Raw genomic sequence first — 22,575 nt, 5'->3', positions numbered from 1 at the left:
ATGTTTTATCTTCTGTAACGTGTACGCATTGTTGTATGTGATTTAGATACTGATGAAACTACTTAATTTATTACCTTCAATATGTTGCGTATGATATCTATTAAGAGGTTTCATATGCAATATATTGAAAATTAGACAATACGACGTACAAAATATAGAAGTTCAGAATATTTTTAAATATTTTTATTAAGACAACGCAGTATTCCCTTAAATAGAAGCATTCGATTTCTTATTGCGTGACCCAATCGATATAATTAATTTTAGCTAAGGCCAGATAAATTATACGGAACAATTTTAAAGTTTGTAATTATTAAATAAATTGCTAGGAGGTTTTTAACCAATAGCTCTTACTGCTAGACAAAAAGTTTATAGGACAATAGTTTATTAAAGTGTGCTAGTGACATACTTTGCACAGACCTTTCAATTTATGGAGAAAAATGAAGCATATTTTTTCAATGGTTATATAAATTTAGAACAATACATTTTTTAAACGATATACATTAAGAATTCTATATTTTTATCGTTTATTGATTCTGTTGTATATTGTACTGAATGTTTGATGTAGAAGTATAAATTGTTAATATTTATGGTAGAGAATTTGTTGTATTTAATTCTTCATTAATCTTTCCATAATTTATCAATTTATCATTCTCAGATTTAATGTTTACCTTAAAATTTTAACTGTTAGTCAATTTTTTAAGAATCTAATTCATTTAATCAATTTTCAATTTTAATCAAATAATTAATTTTTTTATTAAACTCCATAAAATTTTTATTATTAAGATATAGAAGAATTTTCTTCATCACATGACTTAATTCCTTTTTTGAAAATGTTTCATTAGTTTATTGAAAAAATTTTAAACAAATTTGAGTAATAAAATAATATCATATCATTTAATAGTATTTCACTAGCGTATACAATTTATAAATATATTAATTAAATAATATGTATGAATAAAAACAACTAATTCTATTTTTATTTATACTATGATATATTTTTTGAAGTGAATGTAATTCAGTATCGTGAGAACAATTTTTTTGTGTTACAATTACACAGAAAAACAAAGAATTAACAATTTTCTGTTGTCCACAATATTTAAGTGAATTATATATGGCATTTGACGATGACTTAGATTCTGGCTTCAAATTTTTTTCATTACGTTTAACTTTTAAGATAATTATTTAAACAATTAAATCATTATAAAAAAAGTTTTTTGAAAACTAGACGTCATGGAAAATATTGTTAACTAGATTTGAAATCATCGTCAAATTTCGTTGTGGAATTCACCTAAATATTGTAGACAGCAAAATGGCTGCTGCCCTGTGTTATCTGTCTGTGATGTAATGTATAGATTTTTTGGCATTGCAAAAATATATAACGTTATTTGAATAATATTGTTCAAAAAAAAATAAATAGTTTTAAATCGTATTACTTTGCATTTTCTTTATATACCTGACACAAAAATCATAAAAAAGTAATAACTGTTCGAACGTTGTGTTCCCATAATAAGATCATTTTTATACAAACATTCAATAACTTACAAACGTTGTTTTTTCTTAAATTCGTGACGTGCATTCATTCAACTCAGAAGCGCAATATTTCTTTAAAAATAAAAAATATTATCATTATTCAAAGGCGGTATAGTAATGTACACTGTCCAATGAAAGCTACTTTTATTTTTTAAATTAAGAAATTATAATACTTACGTTTAAGTTACGAAATAATTCGACAGAAAACTCATAAAAAGTTCATTTATATTTCATTTTAAAAATATGTTATCCATTATTTAGATTGCGATGTTCGTCTACTTAACCGAGAGCAAATATCAGCAAGTAATACAAAGTGCTCAGTAAGTAAGGAAATAGGTCAATTGTTATAAACAATAAGAACAATAGAAATCTGTTTCCTTACTTACTGAACACTCTATATATGCATTCAAAAAATGTATTTTGACTTGTCTCAACGCTGTCTTAAACGATAGAAATCTGTTCAGTTTGCGTTTTTAAACTTTATATTTTTAAAATTCATATCGACTATTGGGTTAGAATCAAGTCAACGCTATTTATAAACATTGTATTAAAACTTATAAAATTGAACACAGATTTGTTTTGGTAATTATTTTTTACATTGATAGGTGGAATAATCAAACTGACAACCATCTTAATTGTCGCATTTAGAAGGACGAGTGCAAAACGAATGCACAAATAATGTTATCAGTTGGGTTCCAAAAATGCTATTTCACTGTTTCTTATTTGTAATTGTCCGAAAAGCAGTTTGTGAGACAATACAAATTGTACTAACTTCACTTGCAATGACCCGTTTAAGGGTAATCGCTTAATTCAAATCCCATGCACTTTGTTCAGTAAATTACTTTTGAAATAAATTATAATACTCTGTGACGTTGCCGGAAAAAGTGTAATACAACTAAAATTGATAAAGACGTTAAATTAAACATTTTATTTTTAAGATATATTTCGTTATAAAATTACTTTAATTTAAGAACCATGTTTTTTTATATTTCTCTTTATTTTTATATTACGAATCAACAAACTTTGTAAATTCATTTCAAAGAATTAAAAAAAAAAATTAAATCTGAAAATATTTATATACATATAATATTATTTTACATTTTTCATTTATGATCCTAATGATTTTAAATTAAAAATTGTTGAAGTGCTTCCATTTTTAATAGTATTTTATTGTACTCGGCATTATTGGTTAATGGGATAAAAATACAAAGAATAAAAAAGCCAATCTAGCGAACGTACAAAAAAAATTCTCCAATTTTTACTATAAAATTAATATAAAAGTGTTGATTATATATTTATTTACATTGTTATAAACTAAAAGTTCATTATAGTATATCAATTTTATTTTAATATTTCTCAATTCTATGTTAAATTTTTTATAATTTATTATGTTTATTAATTATTTACATGTTACTTTATATGTTCATAATAATACTTAAAAGTGATATCTGATATTTTTCTAATTATTTTTTTTTTTAAGTTTTATTATTTTAGTAGTAAGCTAACGAATTTTAATAAGGTAGATGGTTTATAAATAATGTTGTATTAGTTATTTTCAAATAACTTTTATACAATCATTGTTATTAAGATTATTCCATTTTCAACTGCATATTTATTATAATTATTATTAAGTCATAAATTAAAAATGTCTTACGATTATTTTATTATACATTTTAGAGAATCCTTTTTTTTATTGCAAAATTAATTATTTCAAAAGTATTCAAAATGATCAATTCATTTAAATTAATTTATTACTTAAAAAAAATATTACCACCTCATTTCTTTTGGATTAAGTTAAATAAATTAAAGCTATCGTATACAAATGAAACTTATAATTTAGTTTTGCGAATAATGAACTCTATTAACAAAATAAGTTATTAATATTAAAGTTATTATAAGTTAAAAAAAGAATATGACTTAATTTTATGATTTTAAGTAGCTATAAATTTTTCAGAACAAAGAAAGTTCAAAAAATAAAGTACCATTAAATACAAATCAGTTTTACTGCTTACAAAATATCTCTTCAATAATATTGTAAAATTTTCATGATTTACCATTATTTTTTATTTACATTCACACATACAAATACACATATACTGATGATCTTAAAGAAATTAAGAGTTATACTATCAATAACTTAATAGTGTGTTTGGTTTTAACATCAATTTATAACTCACATTTCTTAAGTTCATGTGATCGTGACATATGTTTATTAAATGGCTAAGTCAATTGCTTCACAGATATAAAAAAAACACAGTTTTAAAAAAGTGATATTTAGTTTGTTTAATGAGACTCATATATTTATCGTTCTAGACTATAAACTTAGGCTTGTGTATATAAAAATAATTTCTGTTTAAATTTAAATCTTTATTTATAATTAAATTCATAATCAATTCTCATTTTATCATAAATATTCATTGGTAATTTTTTAAAATATTATTAATTTATTTAATAGCACCTAGTTTGTGCATTAATTTTTTGTAAGATTGAACTAATATAATCAATAATATACATTAATAAATTAAAATGTTAAATTCTATAGAAAATTCACGAAACGTTAATAATAAATATTATGATTAATAAAACAGTAAAATAAAATTCATAATATTCATTAGATTCATTTTGTTTTAATTTTTATTGATTGCCTGACCAAAATAAATTGAATTACTTACATATATTATTTTATTTAAGACTAAATTTACTAGTATAAGTAATTTTTTTTATAAAAATTTTAAATGTTGTTTTATAAAGTTCTTGCTTTATCCTATGTGTTTGAAAGCAAAATCATGTTTTAAACATTTAATTTAATTGTTACAGAAATTGTGGATAGTGTAAAAAGTCGAGAAAAATGCCTGAGACCCAGTGTGGCAGACTTAAGTTGTGACGAGGAAGTTGGTGTTTTGATGAAACGTTGTTGGACTGAGGATCCTGCCGATCGCCCTGACTTTACCACGCTTAAGGCAGCGATACGGAAGTTGAACAAGTAAGTTACCGGAATTTCCAAGTTATATCCTAACATAATTTATTTTTATTTTGCTTTTCTTAATCAGCTATACTAACAAAAAAGGGTCGCTTTGACCGTAATTCAAACATGAGATACATTTGCAACTCAGACTACATAATGTTTTTACATACTAAATTTTGAGTGTGAAATATGTAGTTTAGAAGTTTCTCATTACTTGTTCTTGCTCTCTCATAATACAAACATACATTTTACATTAAGTTGTGAAATAACTTCTAACTTGAGAGTTTGCATTTGATTCAATAAAAGGATATCAGAAAGTGAAATGATTCTTACAGAATTTTCAAGATGCGATATCTGAAGTTTTGAATTTGTGATAAAAATCCTAAAAAATATTTAACATGTATTTTAAGTCAACTTTTAATTTTTAATATTTTACATTATTAACAAAAATTAGTTATTACGAAGGCAGTATTAAATATTATAAACCTTTTGTATTATGACAAACACTGATATATTTTTTCTTTCAATTCATTTTTGCCGCACTTCATTATNAAGTTTTGAATTTGTGATAAAAATCCTAAAAAATATTTAACATGTATTTTAAGTCAACTTTTAATTTTTAATATTTTACATTTTTAACAAAAATTAGGTATTACGAAGGCAGTATTAAATATTATAAACCTTTTGTATTATGACAAACACTGATATATTTTTTCTTTCAATTCATTTTTTCCGCACTTCATTATTTGATTACTAACCAAAAAAAAATGTATGGACAGTTATTGATAACTTTTTAATGATTATCATATTCTTGATTTATGTATTGAAAATGTAATGTGATTTTTTTTCTTTATGATTGTAAAATTTAATTTTTCCGAAATTTTGTCCTATTTTTTAGTTGGATAACATTACTTAGTTGCAGCAAGCTATATGTCATGATCATTTTTAAAAACTTTTAGATTGAATTTGTTATTAAACATCGAGTTTTATAGAATGATGAGAGTTTTTTTATATATTCAAAATTGTGTAAACATATATTAAACTTCTTTTATCGCCAGTGTGGTACAAAAATATATAGTAAGAAATTTGAAATGTGTTTATGGATAGATTTTGATAACATTTTGCTGAAGTGAGAACGATATATCATTTTAAGTGTTTTGGCGTACAAGTTCTATTCAATAATGGTAAACACACCAAAAATGTACTTATATGAAACATAAAATAATGTTCTTAAAGGAACACGTTTTAAATTTATTTTAAATATTATGACTTTAGTTATTTTATAATTATATAGTGAGTTTCAGTAAGTAAGAATACAGGTTTCTATTGTCTCAATTTTTTTAACCAGTTTCCTTACTTTTTGAACACCTGTTTGTTAATAACATCTAGTTTTATTTTTAACTATTAGTTACCAATGATAGTCATTATTTAAAATTAATGTTAATTAATAAAAATTCTATCTAATACGTACAAACCAGTATATTGTACCCATTTGAAATATTCAAAATTCTGTAATTTATAGAATATACAATCAAAACTAATTATTGAAATATTAAAGTTTTCTTTAAAAAAAAAAAAATGTAATACATACAATTATGTAAGTACTAAATTTTAAATATTTAAGTACTATAATATTAGCTGATTCATATTAATGTATATGTTTGTTTTCTCTAAAATGGATACACTCATAAATTATAAACTAAACAGTGTTTTTGTTACACATTGCAATATTTTCACTAAAATGTGTTGACGCATATATAACATAAAAAAGCTCTTGTGTGTATACAAATAAATTGAAATTGCTCATTTTGCTAGAAAAGCATACAGACTCATAAATTATAATTTCGGGTAAAATCCTATTCCCTATAAATTGAGACCAAGTGGCTTAAGTGTTGATATTTTCCATCTAATAGTGTAACAGCTGGTTCACTATTTAGTTGAACTAGTTCAAAGTTTTCTTTGATATTTATATAAATCTCCATGCGTAATATGTATTTTTAATTATTTTTATAACCTTTATCGAGGCAATTAATTAAGCGTTCGTCCGACATTGTATCTTTGTCATGCATCATACATGACTTTAAATGTTTTTCATTTTGCACGTTAACTTTATTGTAAACAGTTATGATGATGACGATGGATTTTCAAGTTCTATTTCTGACAAATGTGATAACTGCAAAAAATGCGAACAGAACAAATTGCCTTGCTTTTTTTGTGCATATGTCAATGTACATGGTATAATATGATATTATTACATTTCGTGTCTTGTCACACCTCAGACGACATAATGTATACGGCCAACAAGAAAGTCACGTACAACTATAACTTGGGTGACAACACTTTTGGCCCATGGAGTGCGGAATGAACTTTACATTTTTCCAGAGTAATAACACTTCAAGACTCGGTAAAATACTGATATTGCTGTTTTATGTAATACAGTACATACTTAAACCATTGGAATAAAACAGTATGTAACTCCGAGCTAGGTAATTGTTGTCCTTTGGTAGAGAAATTATGTTTGTCTAAATCGAATAATCATGAACGTAATAGAATTAAGTTTAATGCCTACACAATTTGATCTTGATTAGTTAAACGGACCAATTGGTACGATACTAATAGAAACTGATTATGAATTCACGTCAACAACGATAGAAATAATATCTAATTACTCTGAGTTATCTACCAGAGGATTAATTAACATTAATCCTTGACTGAATTAATAAAACTTTGTAACTAGTTAATAATTTATATTCTTCGATTTTGTCTGTAACAGTATATTTTTGAATAATATAGTACCAAAAAATGTATTCTTCTTTAGCTGTAGACTATTTTATATTTCTGACAAAGTATATTTATCCCTACGTTTTAGATAATAATTAATTATTCCAATAAAAATATTTTAAAAATAATTTACTGTGTAACGAAATCTTAAACTATTTGATAACTGTCATATATTTTTATGGCTTCAATCTATTTAATATAAAAAATCATAAACATTTTAATTTATAGTAATATGCATTGCTTTTTTTTCACAATAAACATTATTGTTATTTACTATAAAAGTGATGTCATAAATTTTATTTGTATATTTCAACTTTATGACTGATATAATATAGGAATAATTTAATCTGCACTTAAAAAAATTAATTATGTATTAAAGTGTTTAGTAATACTGTCTTTAAATAACTTAAAATATCACTTTCTTGCACTTTTCATTATTACAGAACGTAAATTTTGATCTTTAAGCGCTTAATGTGTTTTTCCATTTAGGTATTTCGTATTTTCTTAAAAACTTTGATCATTAAAGACTCCTTACGAATTGAAATAGTGGCGAAATGAAGTTAAACATAAAAATAGTTTTACACAAGCTGTTGAGTAACAGTTAAATAAATAATATTAAATGTCATCGATGCAGCGCAAAATTCATGTTTATATTTTAACTTAACTTGTATGTAATGAAATGTGAATTTATTGTACTGGTTTATTTATACATATATTTTAACATATTATTTATGATTAACGATGAATGTTTTTTTTTCAGAGATTATGAAAGCAACAATATTTTAGACAATTTACTATCTCGTATGGAACAATATGCTAATAATTTAGAAGCGTTAGTCGAAGAAAGGACTGCAGACTATTTGGAAGAAAAAAGAAAGTGTGAAGAATTACTATATCAATTACTACCCAAGTAATTAAAGATACAATTTTTTATTTCATTTGACGTAGAATAAAAAAAATTTTCCAACGAAAATTGCATACGCGATACTTATTAAACGCTATCTCATAAACAATCAATCTGTTTTTAGTTGGAAAATAAGTAAACATTTTCCAAGAACTTTAAAGTGTAAAATTCTGAGAATTATTTTTTGAGCTTTTTTACTGGGTTAATGCTCTTAGATATTTAAAATTCCATTTTTGGACATTTTATATTGATAAAAAATTTTCTAAAGATTCAATTTAAGATAAAAAATTACGTGAGGATTATTTAAAATAAAGAAAACATTTTTCAAATGTGATAGGCGGGACACTATCAATAATCCTGCAAAATCACTAACGAGCATAATTTTAAACACACCAATAGTGTGTACAAAAATAACGGTCCTTAGAATATACGCATTACTCTTAAGATAATCTGTTACGCATCATTACCTTCCAGTACAATGTATCAAATGAAGTTATCTTCTATTCATACCTTTTAACTTTTCTCTTCTTTTATTGGTCTTTATCTTCAAAATTCATTTTTCAGTAATTGTTTAGTATTAAATTTGTGATTTCTTGTACAAATTGTATAATCTTAAATTAACAGACTATTATATGGTAAAAATACTATATCTTTTCACTTATATTAATTTTATTTTAAATTAATGCGGAATACTCATAATAAAATTAATATAAATGATAAGTATTAATAGACGGTTCTATAAACTGTATAAAAATGTATGTATTTGTTTTATAGAATTGACAGTTATATCATAAAAGTTTTATATTATCATTAAAATCAGATGATAAAAAATTATCATTCTGAGCATAACTTTTATCACATAAGATTAATGAACTTTTCGCGAAATTGATTAGTTCAAATTTATACAATTATCATATATTTGACAATGTCTTTTTATTAAAAAATATTTACCAATACTTTTAACAGATATTTAATACTTTGTTACATATATGTTCTTGATATTTATTTGTAGAGTAATATTTTTATTCTTACAGAAGAGTAATTCTCAACAAATATCGTTCCTTTCATTGTTTTAATCAAGAGGAATAGATCTATAAATTCAAATAATTTTGAGTTAAATTAGATTTACTTAAATTAATTAGAAATAAATATTATATGTAATTATTCAGTAAAATAATGTTTATTTAATTTAACTGATCTATGACTAGCAAATAGCCTAATTTTCAAAAATTTAGTTAGTAAGCCAATTGATTGATTGTTTTGATATAATTTCTAACTTTGTTTTTTTAGTAATTTATTTTAATCTATCATTATTCTCTTCTACTTAAACGAGTCAAATTTAAATCAACTCAAGTAAATAAATGCATAAGTATAAAGCTGAACACAAATCTATAAAACTTTTTTGTTGAGTAAGAATTTAAAACGATTTTTTGAGCGAAAAAGAATATTTAATTGACTTTTGAATTCTAAAGCACGAACATAAAAGTCAAATGAATTATATACATATATACTAGGCTAGAAATGCTACAGAGAAAAGTTTTAAGGCGGCTTTATAACATTAATAAAGCGTTTCATAATTATTTTGGGACCTTGAAATTTAATTTAAATTACAAAACATAAAATATCTCAATACCTACAAATTCCATTATTTTTTCCATTTCGCTTTAGTAAAAATGCTGACTTTATTACTCTTATCGCTCGCATTTTAATGTTTGTGGGTTAAGTTTAATTCATAGAGATATTATTAAATGTTCATGTTTAATATACTATAAATCGATTTTTGAAACTTTTGTTGAGCTACGTTTTTTATCACTTAGATGAGTAATTTTACTTTATGTTACCTATATTACATTTATAAAATTAAAATATAGTAAGACGTGTGTATCATGAGGCATTGAAATCGACTACTAATATATTTAGAATCCAATATAATTACAAACAAACCCGCAAAACTTCTACAAATGCCTAACGACCGCATAATAATGTGTAAGGAACTATTGTTAAGTTTTGCGCAAAAACGTGGATTTTGTAGAAAAAACCAAATTATATTATGTGCGTTCAACGTTGAGAAACAAATTTAATGAAAAGCGACAAACGGTTTTTGGAACGGTTTTCGACGCAAATCGTTTTTCAGCGTGTCCCGCGAGACACTAAAATAACAGTATAAGTACAATTTATTAACAGGAAATCCTATGCAATGACTCGTATTTGATTTTCATTCGAGTTCTCAGTACTGAATAAAATTGAAATTTAACACAAAATACGTCACGTGTATACCTACCAATGTACATACTTTGTTAGCACGTGTTTGTATCTTATGTTTGGTTTCCTCCAATAAATTACATTTTCATAACAAACATGAGTCAACCACTGTAGAAGTTACTTCGAGGTAATCAAACACGTTAAAGTTATAACACCAGAGCAGAATAGACTCCTACTGAATTACAACTATTCTGGAAATCGATGAAAGTGTTACAACTTTACTTATTTTTGCCAAAGGTCAAGTTCACCACCAGTTTGGTAATAATATTACTCAGAGATAATATTTTTATTGTCATTTGACTATTTTTCTTCGCTTTTTTATTTTCGATATAAAAACTTAATCTTGTTTTTTTACTTCAAATGCTTATCCAGTATATTGTTTGCTAAAGAAAATTTCTCGGATAAAAAAATAACATTTTAGATATTTAACTTAAAAAACCAATGCTCAATTTTCCAACAATTTATGAGTCTGGTTCTTTGGGAAGTTTACTTTGTACACACAAGGAAAATATATTTATTTTTAAATTGAAATAGTAAATACTGCGAATGATAAGCTCTCGATGGTAAAATACAATTGGTTTCATAATAACGTTTTTTGTATTAGCTTCTATTTATCTTCTTTTAAATGTTTATTTATATAAAATAATTAAATTAAAACGATCAACATTGACCTTAAAATAGCTGTGATTTTAAGTTATACTATGTTGTATGTCATTAAGTTTTCTATTGAATTAGATCCTTTTTTTTAGTATTTCAGCACTCAAAAATGTTATCACCAACCATTTAATTAGTCAAAAATAAAAATAAAAATAATATTGATAATTTATTTCTTTTAGTTACATACACAAAAAAATGATTAGATTTACATATTCGTAATTCCCGAATTTAACATGCTACAGAGTGTGGTCGTTTTCTTTCACGTGCTAAGGAGTCAAAGATAGTTCTTGGCTAAGCTAATAATGAAGACGGGGTGGATATTATGGCCATCTTGCACCAGAGACTAAACAATACTAATGAAAAAATCACAAGAAAAATATCGTTGACACTCTGTGCCGAAAAATACATTTTTATACCAAACCGAACCCTTTTTCTTTTAATTACATACTTTCCTCGATTTATCAACAAAAATTTGTTTTATATTTATCCCATATATACCTTATAAAGGTGCCAAATTTTTTTTTAATGGCAACATACATATTTCACTAATTGAAATAATAGAAAATTACTCGATTATGATAAAGAAGAATCAATAATAACTTTTGAACCAGTATTTCAAGAGCCATGAACATTTTTATACCTAAGATAGAGAAGAAAAGTAGTCTAGAAATGTCGAGTGATAAAAATAGCTTACGAAACTAGTCCAGGAGTTATTATCGAACGAACATTTTCTTAATTAGATCATTATCTAATAAATAAACTAGTTCATTAAACATTTTCCTATTTGAAAAATTAAAGTTAACACCATTTTAAGGGATAAATATAAATATATTTCTTGATTGATTGAAAAAAAAAACTAAAACATCTAAAAGAAAAGTAAATTATCCGTATAGTGAATTATTATAAACTAAGACGATTTCAATTTGTTTGATTGTTCTAATAATACATTTTTAATGAATTAAACATTTTTAGGTCAGTGGCTAGTCAGTTGATCCTGGGCCAGTCTGTGGTTGCTGAAACATATGATAGCGTGACTATTTATTTTAGTGATATAGTTGGCTTCACGTCGCTAAGTGCAGAGAGCACACCGCTACAAGTAGTAGACTTGCTCAACGACTTATACACGTGTTTCGACTCCATTATAGAAAACTTTGATGTTTATAAGGTAGAAACGGTTTTAAATAAGTAGTGTATAAATATTTATTCATTAGCTAAAGTGGTTAGTTAGTAGAAGAGTTTCGATGCAATGAGGTTACACTGTTATGAATTAATACAAATGAATATAATCCTAAATAAAATATTCGATTTAAAGTTTGCACCTCCCGTTTGAGTTTATACGACTAATATTTTATTTTTACTTCTTATTGTCATCGGTGACAGGTGGAGACCATCGGTGATGCGTACATGGTCGTGTCAGGGCTTCCAGTTCGCAACGGTCACTTGCACGCAAGAGAAATTGCCCGAATGTCACTGGCACTTCGATCGGCTGTACACAGTTTCACCATCAAGCACCGCCCGGACGATCAATTAAAGCTGCGTATTGGCATGCATACTGGTAAGACTGTTAACATAATTCCAAGATTGTGTTTTCCCCTGTTGCTTTTTCACGAAATCCATTCGTCCCAATCAAACGACTGCTTTTTCTGAAACAAGTGCGTTCAATCAATTTGCCGTTCTCGGCAAATATTCAGTACCATTTGGTAGGTGATCGATTTATTTTACAAGACATTACACAACATTGTACATTAATTGAATTTTTTAAAAGAAATTTTCATGGTACGAATAAAGTTTAATATTGCTATAAATTCGTTAAATAGTTAAACAATAGTAAATAATCATAATCATATAAAATTTTATGACGGCGTAAAAATTATGCAAAATAGGTACACATCTGTATTATCAACCGTAAAGCGCTCAATGTCACTAAGCTCGGCAAATAATAAAATGTTCATATAATCTAGAACTGACACTCTCAGAGCTCGGATTTTTATTACTTTATTAATTATTAAAAGGGTTAGGGTATGTCCCCTAGGAAACTTAATGTACAATAGTTACCTTTCTCTTTTTCTAGTTTCATATTTTTTTATAGTTAATTTATTAAAAAATATGTATTGGCACATAAATTTTAATTTATAATTGACAATTGTCCGTCTTTTTTTTCTTCTTGTATATCTTCAAGTTTTAATGGTATATTTAAACATTTATCAAAATTGACATGAATAATAGACTTTTTAAAATGATCATAACTTAAAATGACCAAATGACCTATAAATGCTATTGTGTAACATAAACCTAATGTATTAAACTGGAAATGTCATCACTATGGTCATGGATGGAGTATGAAAAAAATGATCGATGCCATTGCATTGTTTATGGTCGTAGAAGAATTTTTTATGGTTAAAGCATAACAGTATTACTGCACAGCAAATATCGGATATAATTTTATTATACACTTTGGTCATAACCTGATTGTACACTCACTCGGCTGGCTTCTAGAACTGACCCATTCAAGACGCTTATAGCTATATTTAATAAAAAATAACGTATAAAAATTGTAATAAAAAATGGCATTTACCGAGAAAAAATACAAATGGATTATTCGAGACGATTCTATTTCAAACATCTACTTTTTATCTTTATAGAATATTGATTAAGTCACGATGTGTTTAGCAGAGTGATTAAAAAATTTTAATTGAAATGAACAGCCTAAGTACATTATTGTTTTGGTACATATCTAATAATTGTTCAAAAGCTTTTTGTGTATTTGTTTTTAAATTTAGTTTGTGTTAAATATATGTATATAACCATCAACCCTTTCAATCGATTTTGAAAATAAGTAATTATTAATACTGTATTCTGCAAATTCAGTCATTTCATAAGCCCCATGCCAATTCAATGAAATGAATAAGTTTCCTATCGCAATCAGCTTTTCTCCAAAATTCCATGTATTCCCTGCGGTATTTATATGCGGGTCAAAATATAGTAACATAAATCATGTAACACATGAGTTCAAGATGAAATATAAAAGTCCTTCAAGATATACTAGTTAATCTTCTATAATTATTATTGTGTCATTCTTGGTTTTTATGTTTATTTTTCGTTATTATTTCTTAATTTAATTTAATTTTCGTGTTAAATTTCATATACGTACATTGAAGTACTTCTATTGCATAATTATTATGTTTTTATTTGTTTTAAATTTTTTGATTGAATGCAACCATTAGTTTCAGTTTCTTTTCATACAAAAATGAAATTTTAATTAAATTATGATCAACTATTAATTAATAAAACAAAAAAATCTATTTTATCTATTTTTAATCTGAGAAAGATTTCAATAAGAATAAATTTACAAAAGTTTCTTAATTTTTATATATATGACCCTCTAGACTCAACTTATAATTAAAATAATAGGTTCATCGTTAGTATAAAATGTCATATCATCTAAGAAATTATTTCAGGTACAGTACTCAAATTGAGGGGGTGCGTATAGATATGGAGACGATATAATAACTTTTGTTTAATTTTGCATTATATTATTATTATTATTGATATTGCGCACTCCTCTTCCGCGTAATAAAGCATTGTACTTCAATTTTCTGAATTTTTCACAACCTATATTCTATTTTCAATAAAAAACGTTGATAAGTATAAAATGTATATTTTATTCTAACGTTTAATATTAAGTTTCCAGTATACCATTATACCAATTTCGTATTTTAATAAACAATGCGAATAGAAACATGCTTAAATTTTTACAAAGCTTATCTGCAGTATATATATATAAATATATATAATTTGTGCTTACTTAGCAACTTGGACTAGCTGTATAGTTATGGGTAGAATTTGTTACTATTACAATATACTTTACTTGTATTATAAAGATTATTATAACAACAAATGACAGTATCAGTACCCTTTAAGTGCACGTACGTAAAATAATATAACAATGTTTACCTTTGCATCGAGCTTTTGCTATCAACAAATAAAAAAAAAATGGCTATTTCGTTGAATAAGTTTTGGCGAGAATTAGACATTGTTTTGGCATGTTATCGCAAAAGGGTAGTGTACTTAAAACAACCATTAATATTTATCCGTTAGTGAATATTTATAAAAAGTTTGTAAGCATTCGTACTACAACTATTTTTTTGTTCAAATATTGATTGAAAAAACTGTTTTAAATCTAAAACTGTTCGGTGTAACATTGACTGCAATTGCTAGTTAACTAATACGTGGCTGTACTTTATTATTCTTTTCAATAACACTTATATTTAATCATTTATAAAATTATAAATTTATAAGTATAATTTTTTTCACAAATTGCTGTGAAATTAAAATAAAAAATTCATCTAATTAATACTTCTATTGACCATTTTTTTGCAGCGATATACTTTTTTTGATGTTATAGATCTTGTTTCTAGTGTTTTATACTTCACATAACATGATTTTTATTACTTTCAAATGATATAACACACTCGCTTTTGGAGTGTTTTAAATAAATCACTAGTGAATTTGTTCGGTACTGGTGTAATAAAATATTGTATACTCCCCAGACACACATAAAACGTCCCAGAAGAGGTATAAACTTTAAGAATATACAGTTGCCTAATACCTGCATAAATTCTGATACTATTGTAGCGTATTTTGTTGTTGCTATTTTTTATTCAAAGGAATCTAAATACAATACTATTACGTGACTTATAATTGTTCGATTTGTAGAAAAATTGTAAATTAAATAAATCGTTTTATTCTATATGTATTCCTTGTTATGATTTATAATATAAATTTATTAAACATTACCTAGTTCAGACAACCTATTTTATTGGTATGAAATTTTTAATACGAAATTCCCGTTAAACGTAATATTTAGGGCAGATGTTAAGTTTTAAAATTAAAATTCGTAAATGTAAATTACCAAACTATTCTGTAGAGGATATTTTTCTTTTAAAATTATTAATATTCTCTTCTTTGATATTATATTGAATTAAAAATTTGAAAACTTTTAACATTACTTTTACGTCTGTACATTTTTTTTTTTGCGAGAGGCAGCGCTTTAATACACAGAAGCTCAAATAAAACATTTTACTAGATTGGCAGTTCTATGTTATATAATACGCTTAATATCTGTATTGTAAAGGTTCAACGTCCGAGAACAATGGTTGGCACTTAGACATTTTACCATATCAGCAGTATTACAGTTTCTATTAACACTACATAAAATGTATTCTCAGACCATTTAGAAAAATCAAATTATATACTTGATGAAAAAGTATTAAAACTCGAATTATCTTTAACTACTATTTAACATTTTTAACAATGACAAATTGATTACTACTTTAAAAGTTTTCTCAGTGATTTTATTGCAAAAAAAGCAATGAAATCACTGGGAATAATATCCCTTTTTAATTAAATTAAACAGTCAAGTAAAAATTAATTTAGTAAATTTTATTCCAAAATTTAATTCGTACATTAATAATTAATTTTTTAAAGAAAGTACATTTTCGGGTATTTCGTCCTTTAGAATAAGATATCCAAACTACATAAGATAAATTAAAAACTAGTACTGAGTTGTAATAAATATTAGAAAAGATTGTATTGTTTGATACTTATATTTTAGTTAAATATATATTTTACTCCTTAAATTTCACATTTAAATTACTTTTTAAGAAAAAGGCTGATTTAATCGTTTTTGTTATAAGGTCCTTGCGTTGCTGGAGTGGTTGGACTTAAGATGCCAAGATACTGTTTGTTCGGAGATACGGTCAATACAGCTTCGAGGATGGAATCGAATGGGCAAGGTAAATATTTTAAACGTTCTGTACCTCAAGTATATTTATTGTGAAAATAAGCAATATTTTTAGGAAAAAATTGAGTAACATTCCAATTAAGTTATTCAATCAAAAATATACACTCTGTACTACGTTTTGAAAATCTCTTTTCTGGTATGGTACTTTGTTCAAGTTAATTAGTAATGTCTACTTAAAAACGTTAATTTCTGTTACTATTGAATAATCAACTTGACGCTGCTGACATTTTTAACATAGTTTGTCTATGCTAATGGATAAAGTCAGGATTTACCCTTTTAATGAGAGTGTTAATATTCCACTGAAAACTTTTTGGTCGAAATATGAATATTATACAATTTTAATGTTGAAATTTATGAGCAGAGTATTTTAGCTAGTATTAAAAGGCTAAATATATTATGATGATTAAATTCTCTACTGTAGCGGATAATTAATAACTTAAATGAGCAGCTACCCTCGTTAAAAAGGAAATACATATCGTTATTAATTTGACTTGAGCTTTTATATAAAACGATACGTTGTCTATGTATCCGGTCATTGTAATAGTTGAAAAATTATAATTTTTATTTTATTTAGATTATACTTTATTTGGTAAAAACTGTTTACTAAGCAAAATTTACCTTTTTCAGCGTTAAAAATTCATGTGAGTCCTCAAACGAAAGAAGTACTTGACACTTTTGGGACGTTCGACTTGGAACTTAGAGGTGAAGTCGAGATGAAGGTAAAAATTCAACATATTAATGTATTTAAGTACTAAAACTTGTACATAATCATGGATCATTTAGTTTTGACCATATTCCACTGTATCATTCAATAATCCAGTAGCTTTAAGAATAGGATTACCAAAATAAATTTAATAAGTTAAAATTGATTTTTCTTAAGATAATCTAAAAGTATTACCAAGTATAAAACATTGATAGTATTTTTCTTATTGTTTTCTAATATTTTAAAACTATCTAGTATTTTTATGTGTGAACATGTCTCTCAATAATTTAGCTTAATAGATTTATTTAATTAAATTTTATATTTGTATAGCTATTGATTAAAAAGCTTTAGTTTTTCTTCGTTTTAATTTGAAAAAAAGTACACGATTCTCCAAAATGCGTAATTGCTTCTCCAAAAAATATCTTAAAAATGATTACATTGTTTTCCATAATGTGCAAAAATATGTTAATAAAAACTTTTTTTAATCTCGTTTAAAACTCGTATATCTGTATATGCTTTATACATTATATATAATATACACAATGTGTATTGTACATTTTAACTCTATCTAACTTCTAAATGTAGATCAATTTTCAATGTGTTATCATATCTTATTGATATGTATTTTGATTTTAATGTTCTTACATAAATTATGATTGAAATAAGTTATATTTGGTTTAAATATTATTTTTATATTTTACTAGTAATATGAGTAAGATTTTAGATTGTAATATTGAATGAAAACTAGAAAGTCGAGGTACATTATTTTTTCAGTAGAATTTTTTTAATTGAAGAAAGTTAAATGTAATCTTAAAATAAAAAGTTGTATAAAAGAAAAAGCACTTTTAAATGAAAGTGGATGAGAAGAAACGGAATGGTGTTAAGTGAATAGAGAATAAGAGTACTCGATGAGATATCAAGTTAAAGATAACGATTTTTTGCAATCGAAAGTAAAAAAAAATTTAAATACACCAAGGACACTTAAAACACTTAGTGCCATATTTGAATAATTATTATTCTTACTGTAAAGTTTGAGCCAAGTAGATTTTCACTTTATGTAGTAGATGCATATTATAATGTTTAAACAAAAAACCATTAGTTTTACACAATGAACTTTTGCCAAATCACTATTTTGTCATCATGAAAATTTGGTTTTTTGTAAGGATTAATGATCATTTATATTTTATTATGTTGATAGATTATACAATATTTTTTTTAAACTCGAGTCTTGATTTTTTACAGTATTTTTTTTTTTTTTTGATATTTTAGGGTAAAGGTAAAGTAACAACTTACTGGCTTTTGGGTGAAAAGACACCGGCTGCTGAAATGGCTACGGCTGCTGCAGCGGCTAACAACACTTCTGTGACCACTGGGCTCCCGAACAACATACTTGGATCATTTAGTAAAATACACACTAATAGTAATAGTATGGGATCTTCCAAATCCGTAGCTAATAATATAGCAAACCATAACAACATCACTGCTTCGACGCCATTGTTACAAGGAGACAACGGATAAGGAAAAAAATAATTATTGAAAACCTTCGATGTGAATAACTTTCATATTCTTGTCTTTACAAAGCAGCTTTTATTTTTCTTCATCTTGTAAAATTTGCTTTATGTGTACCACCCATCGTTTTTTTCAACTCCCAGTTCTTTACTCCTTCGTCAACTGAATATTTTGTAAGCTCAACACTTTGTAACAATAAACTTTACAATAAGATTACCCAAATTTATTGTAATACGAACATTGTATCGACTTTATTGAAATGATTACCGTTACCAAAGAGATGATTACGACATAGGTGCTATACGATAGAAGTTATGATTTAATCATTATTGTTGGCAAATAATAGAATAATTATTTTATATTGTTTTCCTATTTGTGTAAAGACGTTATGGAATAGTATATGCTGTTAGAATTGTTTGTTTAGGTTGTGTAGAGAAAGAATGAACTATGTTATAGATCTTAAAAATAATTAATCATAATGATGTCTATTGAAACGGTTACCATCGGATTTATCAGGGGAGGGGAGGGGGACTCAGTCTTGATCGCGTTAAAGGTCCATCGCTCACGAAAACTGTTGCGCTAGTTCATTAACAAGCTATTCTAACTACGGCAACCGAAATATTTTAAAATACAAAGCCGTACATCACTATGTGACTTTTTAAAATTTCCTCCTCAAATGATTGACCTTAGTGTGCGTAAATAAAATTATAATATTTCATTATTAGACACAGGCAATTAAGGTGATCGGCCTTTTCATGCTATCCAAAACTTTGTCCATCATTCCCTCGATTGTGTAGGTAAATTTTATCGATTCAATGAAAATATTTATGTAGCTTTTATTGTGTATAACCAAAATGACACACCGTTGTAGGTGTTTACCTATTGTTGCCGCATAAAATCGGGTTTATATGTAGATTAATTAAGAGTATTAGTTGAACGATTAACTAATCGTTTTTGAAATATAATTAAAACGTATTTGACGATAAATGTACATTGTATTATAATATTGTGTAATCATAAATTTAGCTGTAACTATTAAAATCGTTGTAACGTACCCAAATTAAATAGATGTTATTTGTAAGTATTCAATGTAAACCTACCAAATTTATTTTTACGTACTTAACGTTATTAATATTTTATAATTTTAAACGATGAAACTACAATATTAAAAATAGTTATTACTATGTAATAACTTTCAATCACTTATTTTTATTTTAAGATTTGGTGATTTTTAAATATTCCATTGTTGTGTGGTTTGTAACATGTATACAAAAGACAATATTATTTCACCACAATTTTAGACTGTATTTAATTAGGTGAAACAATAAAAAACGATGTTTAATTTATTTGATAACGCTTTCATTTCAAATTTGTTAAGTATTATTAAAAATGATACACTGAAAATATTATTTTGATTGTATGATTTACACCTTTAATAGGTATCTCTGTTTATGTCTTTAACTATTAGTATAATATTTAATTATTCTGCTATAATTATACCATTATAGTTATTATTTATTTACGTTTGTGGTATTAATATCTTTAATGAACTTATATTACATTATAAGTATTTTCGTAAATACTAAGAAGTATAGTAATTTATATTGTAAATGTCCACACAATTGATGTGTGGTTTAACTACTTAGGTATTTTGTTTGTGTATATATCATGTGATTTTAGGTTAGGCGCGTTTCTTCTTTTTTTTATTTACATATTTTACTTAGTAATTACATAATGTAAACTGAATTTTGTTATATGATTCCAACCATCAAACCAATTTTATTTATCTTTACTCCAATGTACCTATTTTATTTTTTCCCCATTAAATAAAACATTTTAGATCCAATTTAATTACTTCTTTAAATTTAATATGACAATCAACTATCATACTATACAGTACATGTATATTTTAAGTTCTTTATATTTTTGAAATTACGTTATAAAATTTTTTTTTATTTTAATAGGTACCTGATCAATTATAAAACTGATTTAATCAAAGTAGTTTATTGGAAAATTATTTAGGTATAATGATCTCATTCTCTCATTAATCTAATTATTTTAACTGCTGTATGTATATTTACTTTTTTGTATTATTATGTTATAATTTAACCCATTTTTTTTTATCTTTGCAAATTAAATGGAAATTGTCTTTCATACTTTATCTAATATAACTAATTAAATGTTATTATTGTAAGAAAATCTACATATTTTTTCTCTTAGAAAGTTTTATTTGGTTATTTTTTATAGCCAAATTGTATTTATTATTGAATTAAATACAAGTACATTGAAGTATTTTTTTTTAATCAAATATAAATTTAAATATGTTTTATATTTCCACATTTCACTGAATTTTTTACGTATTATTTTTGACTCGTATAAAATTACCCTGTGGTTATTAATAGTCTAATAATTAAAATGATTATATTATAAAATAAATCATAAACATGAATTTTTATTTTAATTACATCTATTTGTAAAAATTTTTTTTTAAGTGAACATTATTGATACCCACTAGAAACATAATATAGAAATTTTATCCGAATCATTTGTTTTAATGATGCTTGACTAGATACAATACAACTTCATAAAATGTAATATTTAATTTGTATTACTTATGATAAATAAAAAAAATTTTTGTTAAATTTTATTGGCAATTTTCTTGATATTACACTTGCATGTATAATCTTATTTTGTTTACTTCAATCAAACAAAGAGATTTGTTCAAACACAACGAACAAAATATAATGTCTATTATGTGTACAAGTTGTATACTTGTAAGACGTTTAATTGAGGCCACATGTTATGCGTTATAATGTACATAAGCTAGTGTTTTCAAATTTTGTTAATAATTTATTAAATGTATTAAAATATAATTAATTTGATTATACTTAAAATTTTCAGTAAATACATGTTATATAAAAATACCTTCTCAGCTTCGCAACGAAGCTAAAACTCAGGTCTCATTTATTCTTCGACCAAAAGATTTATAATATATTTTTTTCTAGTTTAGTGATTTAGGTTTAATTCGGTGATTTTTAGTTTAATGTTTTAATTAATTTGACGACGTCAAAATAAAAAATTGCACAAATTAAACTTCATAAATTTTAGGTTATTTATCATTATTATAAGAAAAAATGTCTATATTTTTACATTCTTATTTTTATGATAAGTATGTAATTGCTTTAGCATAATTTTGTAATATTATATGAATGAACATGTTATTAATGCCTAATTCTATTCCACAGACATTTTTGCCAGAAGTATGTGCTGCAACTTTTCTGTTGTAGTATATTATTTATAGTCTGGGTGGGAAAATGAAGCAACCAGTTATTTATTTCCACCCTTCATGTTTAATAACTCTATTAGATTGATCTTTAACATGATATTATATATATTCATCAATTTAAAAGAAGTAACTGACTCATATTAGCCTTATACTATTATTTTTTTGAATTTATATA

General features: G+C 25.1%; 2 protein-coding genes across 3 annotated transcripts in view; both read left to right on the top strand.

Annotated features, from left to right (window-relative positions):
• Positions 1 to 20,242, top strand: part of LOC126908442 (atrial natriuretic peptide receptor 1) — a 154,735-nt gene extending 134,493 nt beyond the window's left edge. The window contains exons 15-21 of one of the 2 annotated variants that reach the window (XM_050690497.1): positions 4,348 to 4,513; positions 8,037 to 8,186; positions 12,072 to 12,264; positions 12,480 to 12,654; positions 16,796 to 16,894; positions 17,530 to 17,621; positions 18,875 to 20,242. In XM_050690497.1, coding sequence (XP_050546454.1) covers positions 4,348 to 4,513; positions 8,037 to 8,186; positions 12,072 to 12,264; positions 12,480 to 12,654; positions 16,796 to 16,894; positions 17,530 to 17,621; positions 18,875 to 19,123 — 1,124 coding nt within the window. In that variant the 3' untranslated portion in view covers positions 19,124 to 20,242. The remainder of the gene's footprint in view (positions 1 to 4,347; positions 4,514 to 8,036; positions 8,187 to 12,071; positions 12,265 to 12,479; positions 12,655 to 16,795; positions 16,895 to 17,529; positions 17,622 to 18,874) is intronic. The other variant, XM_050690498.1, reaches the window with a different exon arrangement.
• The window catches only part of LOC126908445 (atrial natriuretic peptide receptor 3), a 173,252-nt gene extending 150,712 nt beyond the window's left edge, over positions 1 to 22,540 (top strand). Inside the window, exon 4 of the mRNA XM_050690508.1 lies at positions 21,079 to 22,540. Coding sequence (XP_050546465.1) covers positions 21,079 to 21,086 — 8 coding nt within the window. The 3' untranslated portion in view covers positions 21,087 to 22,540. The remainder of the gene's footprint in view (positions 1 to 21,078) is intronic.
• Positions 22,541 to 22,575: the final 35 nt, after the last annotated feature.

This window comes from Daktulosphaira vitifoliae, unplaced genomic scaffold, assembly GCF_025091365.1.
Source record: "Daktulosphaira vitifoliae isolate Bord-2020 unplaced genomic scaffold, ASM2509136v1 Scaffold_5, whole genome shotgun sequence".
Classification (NCBI taxonomy): Eukaryota; Metazoa; Arthropoda; class Insecta; order Hemiptera; family Phylloxeridae; genus Daktulosphaira; species Daktulosphaira vitifoliae.
Note: the sequence above shows the minus strand (reverse complement) of the source record. Positions and strands in the feature narration are given on the sequence as shown.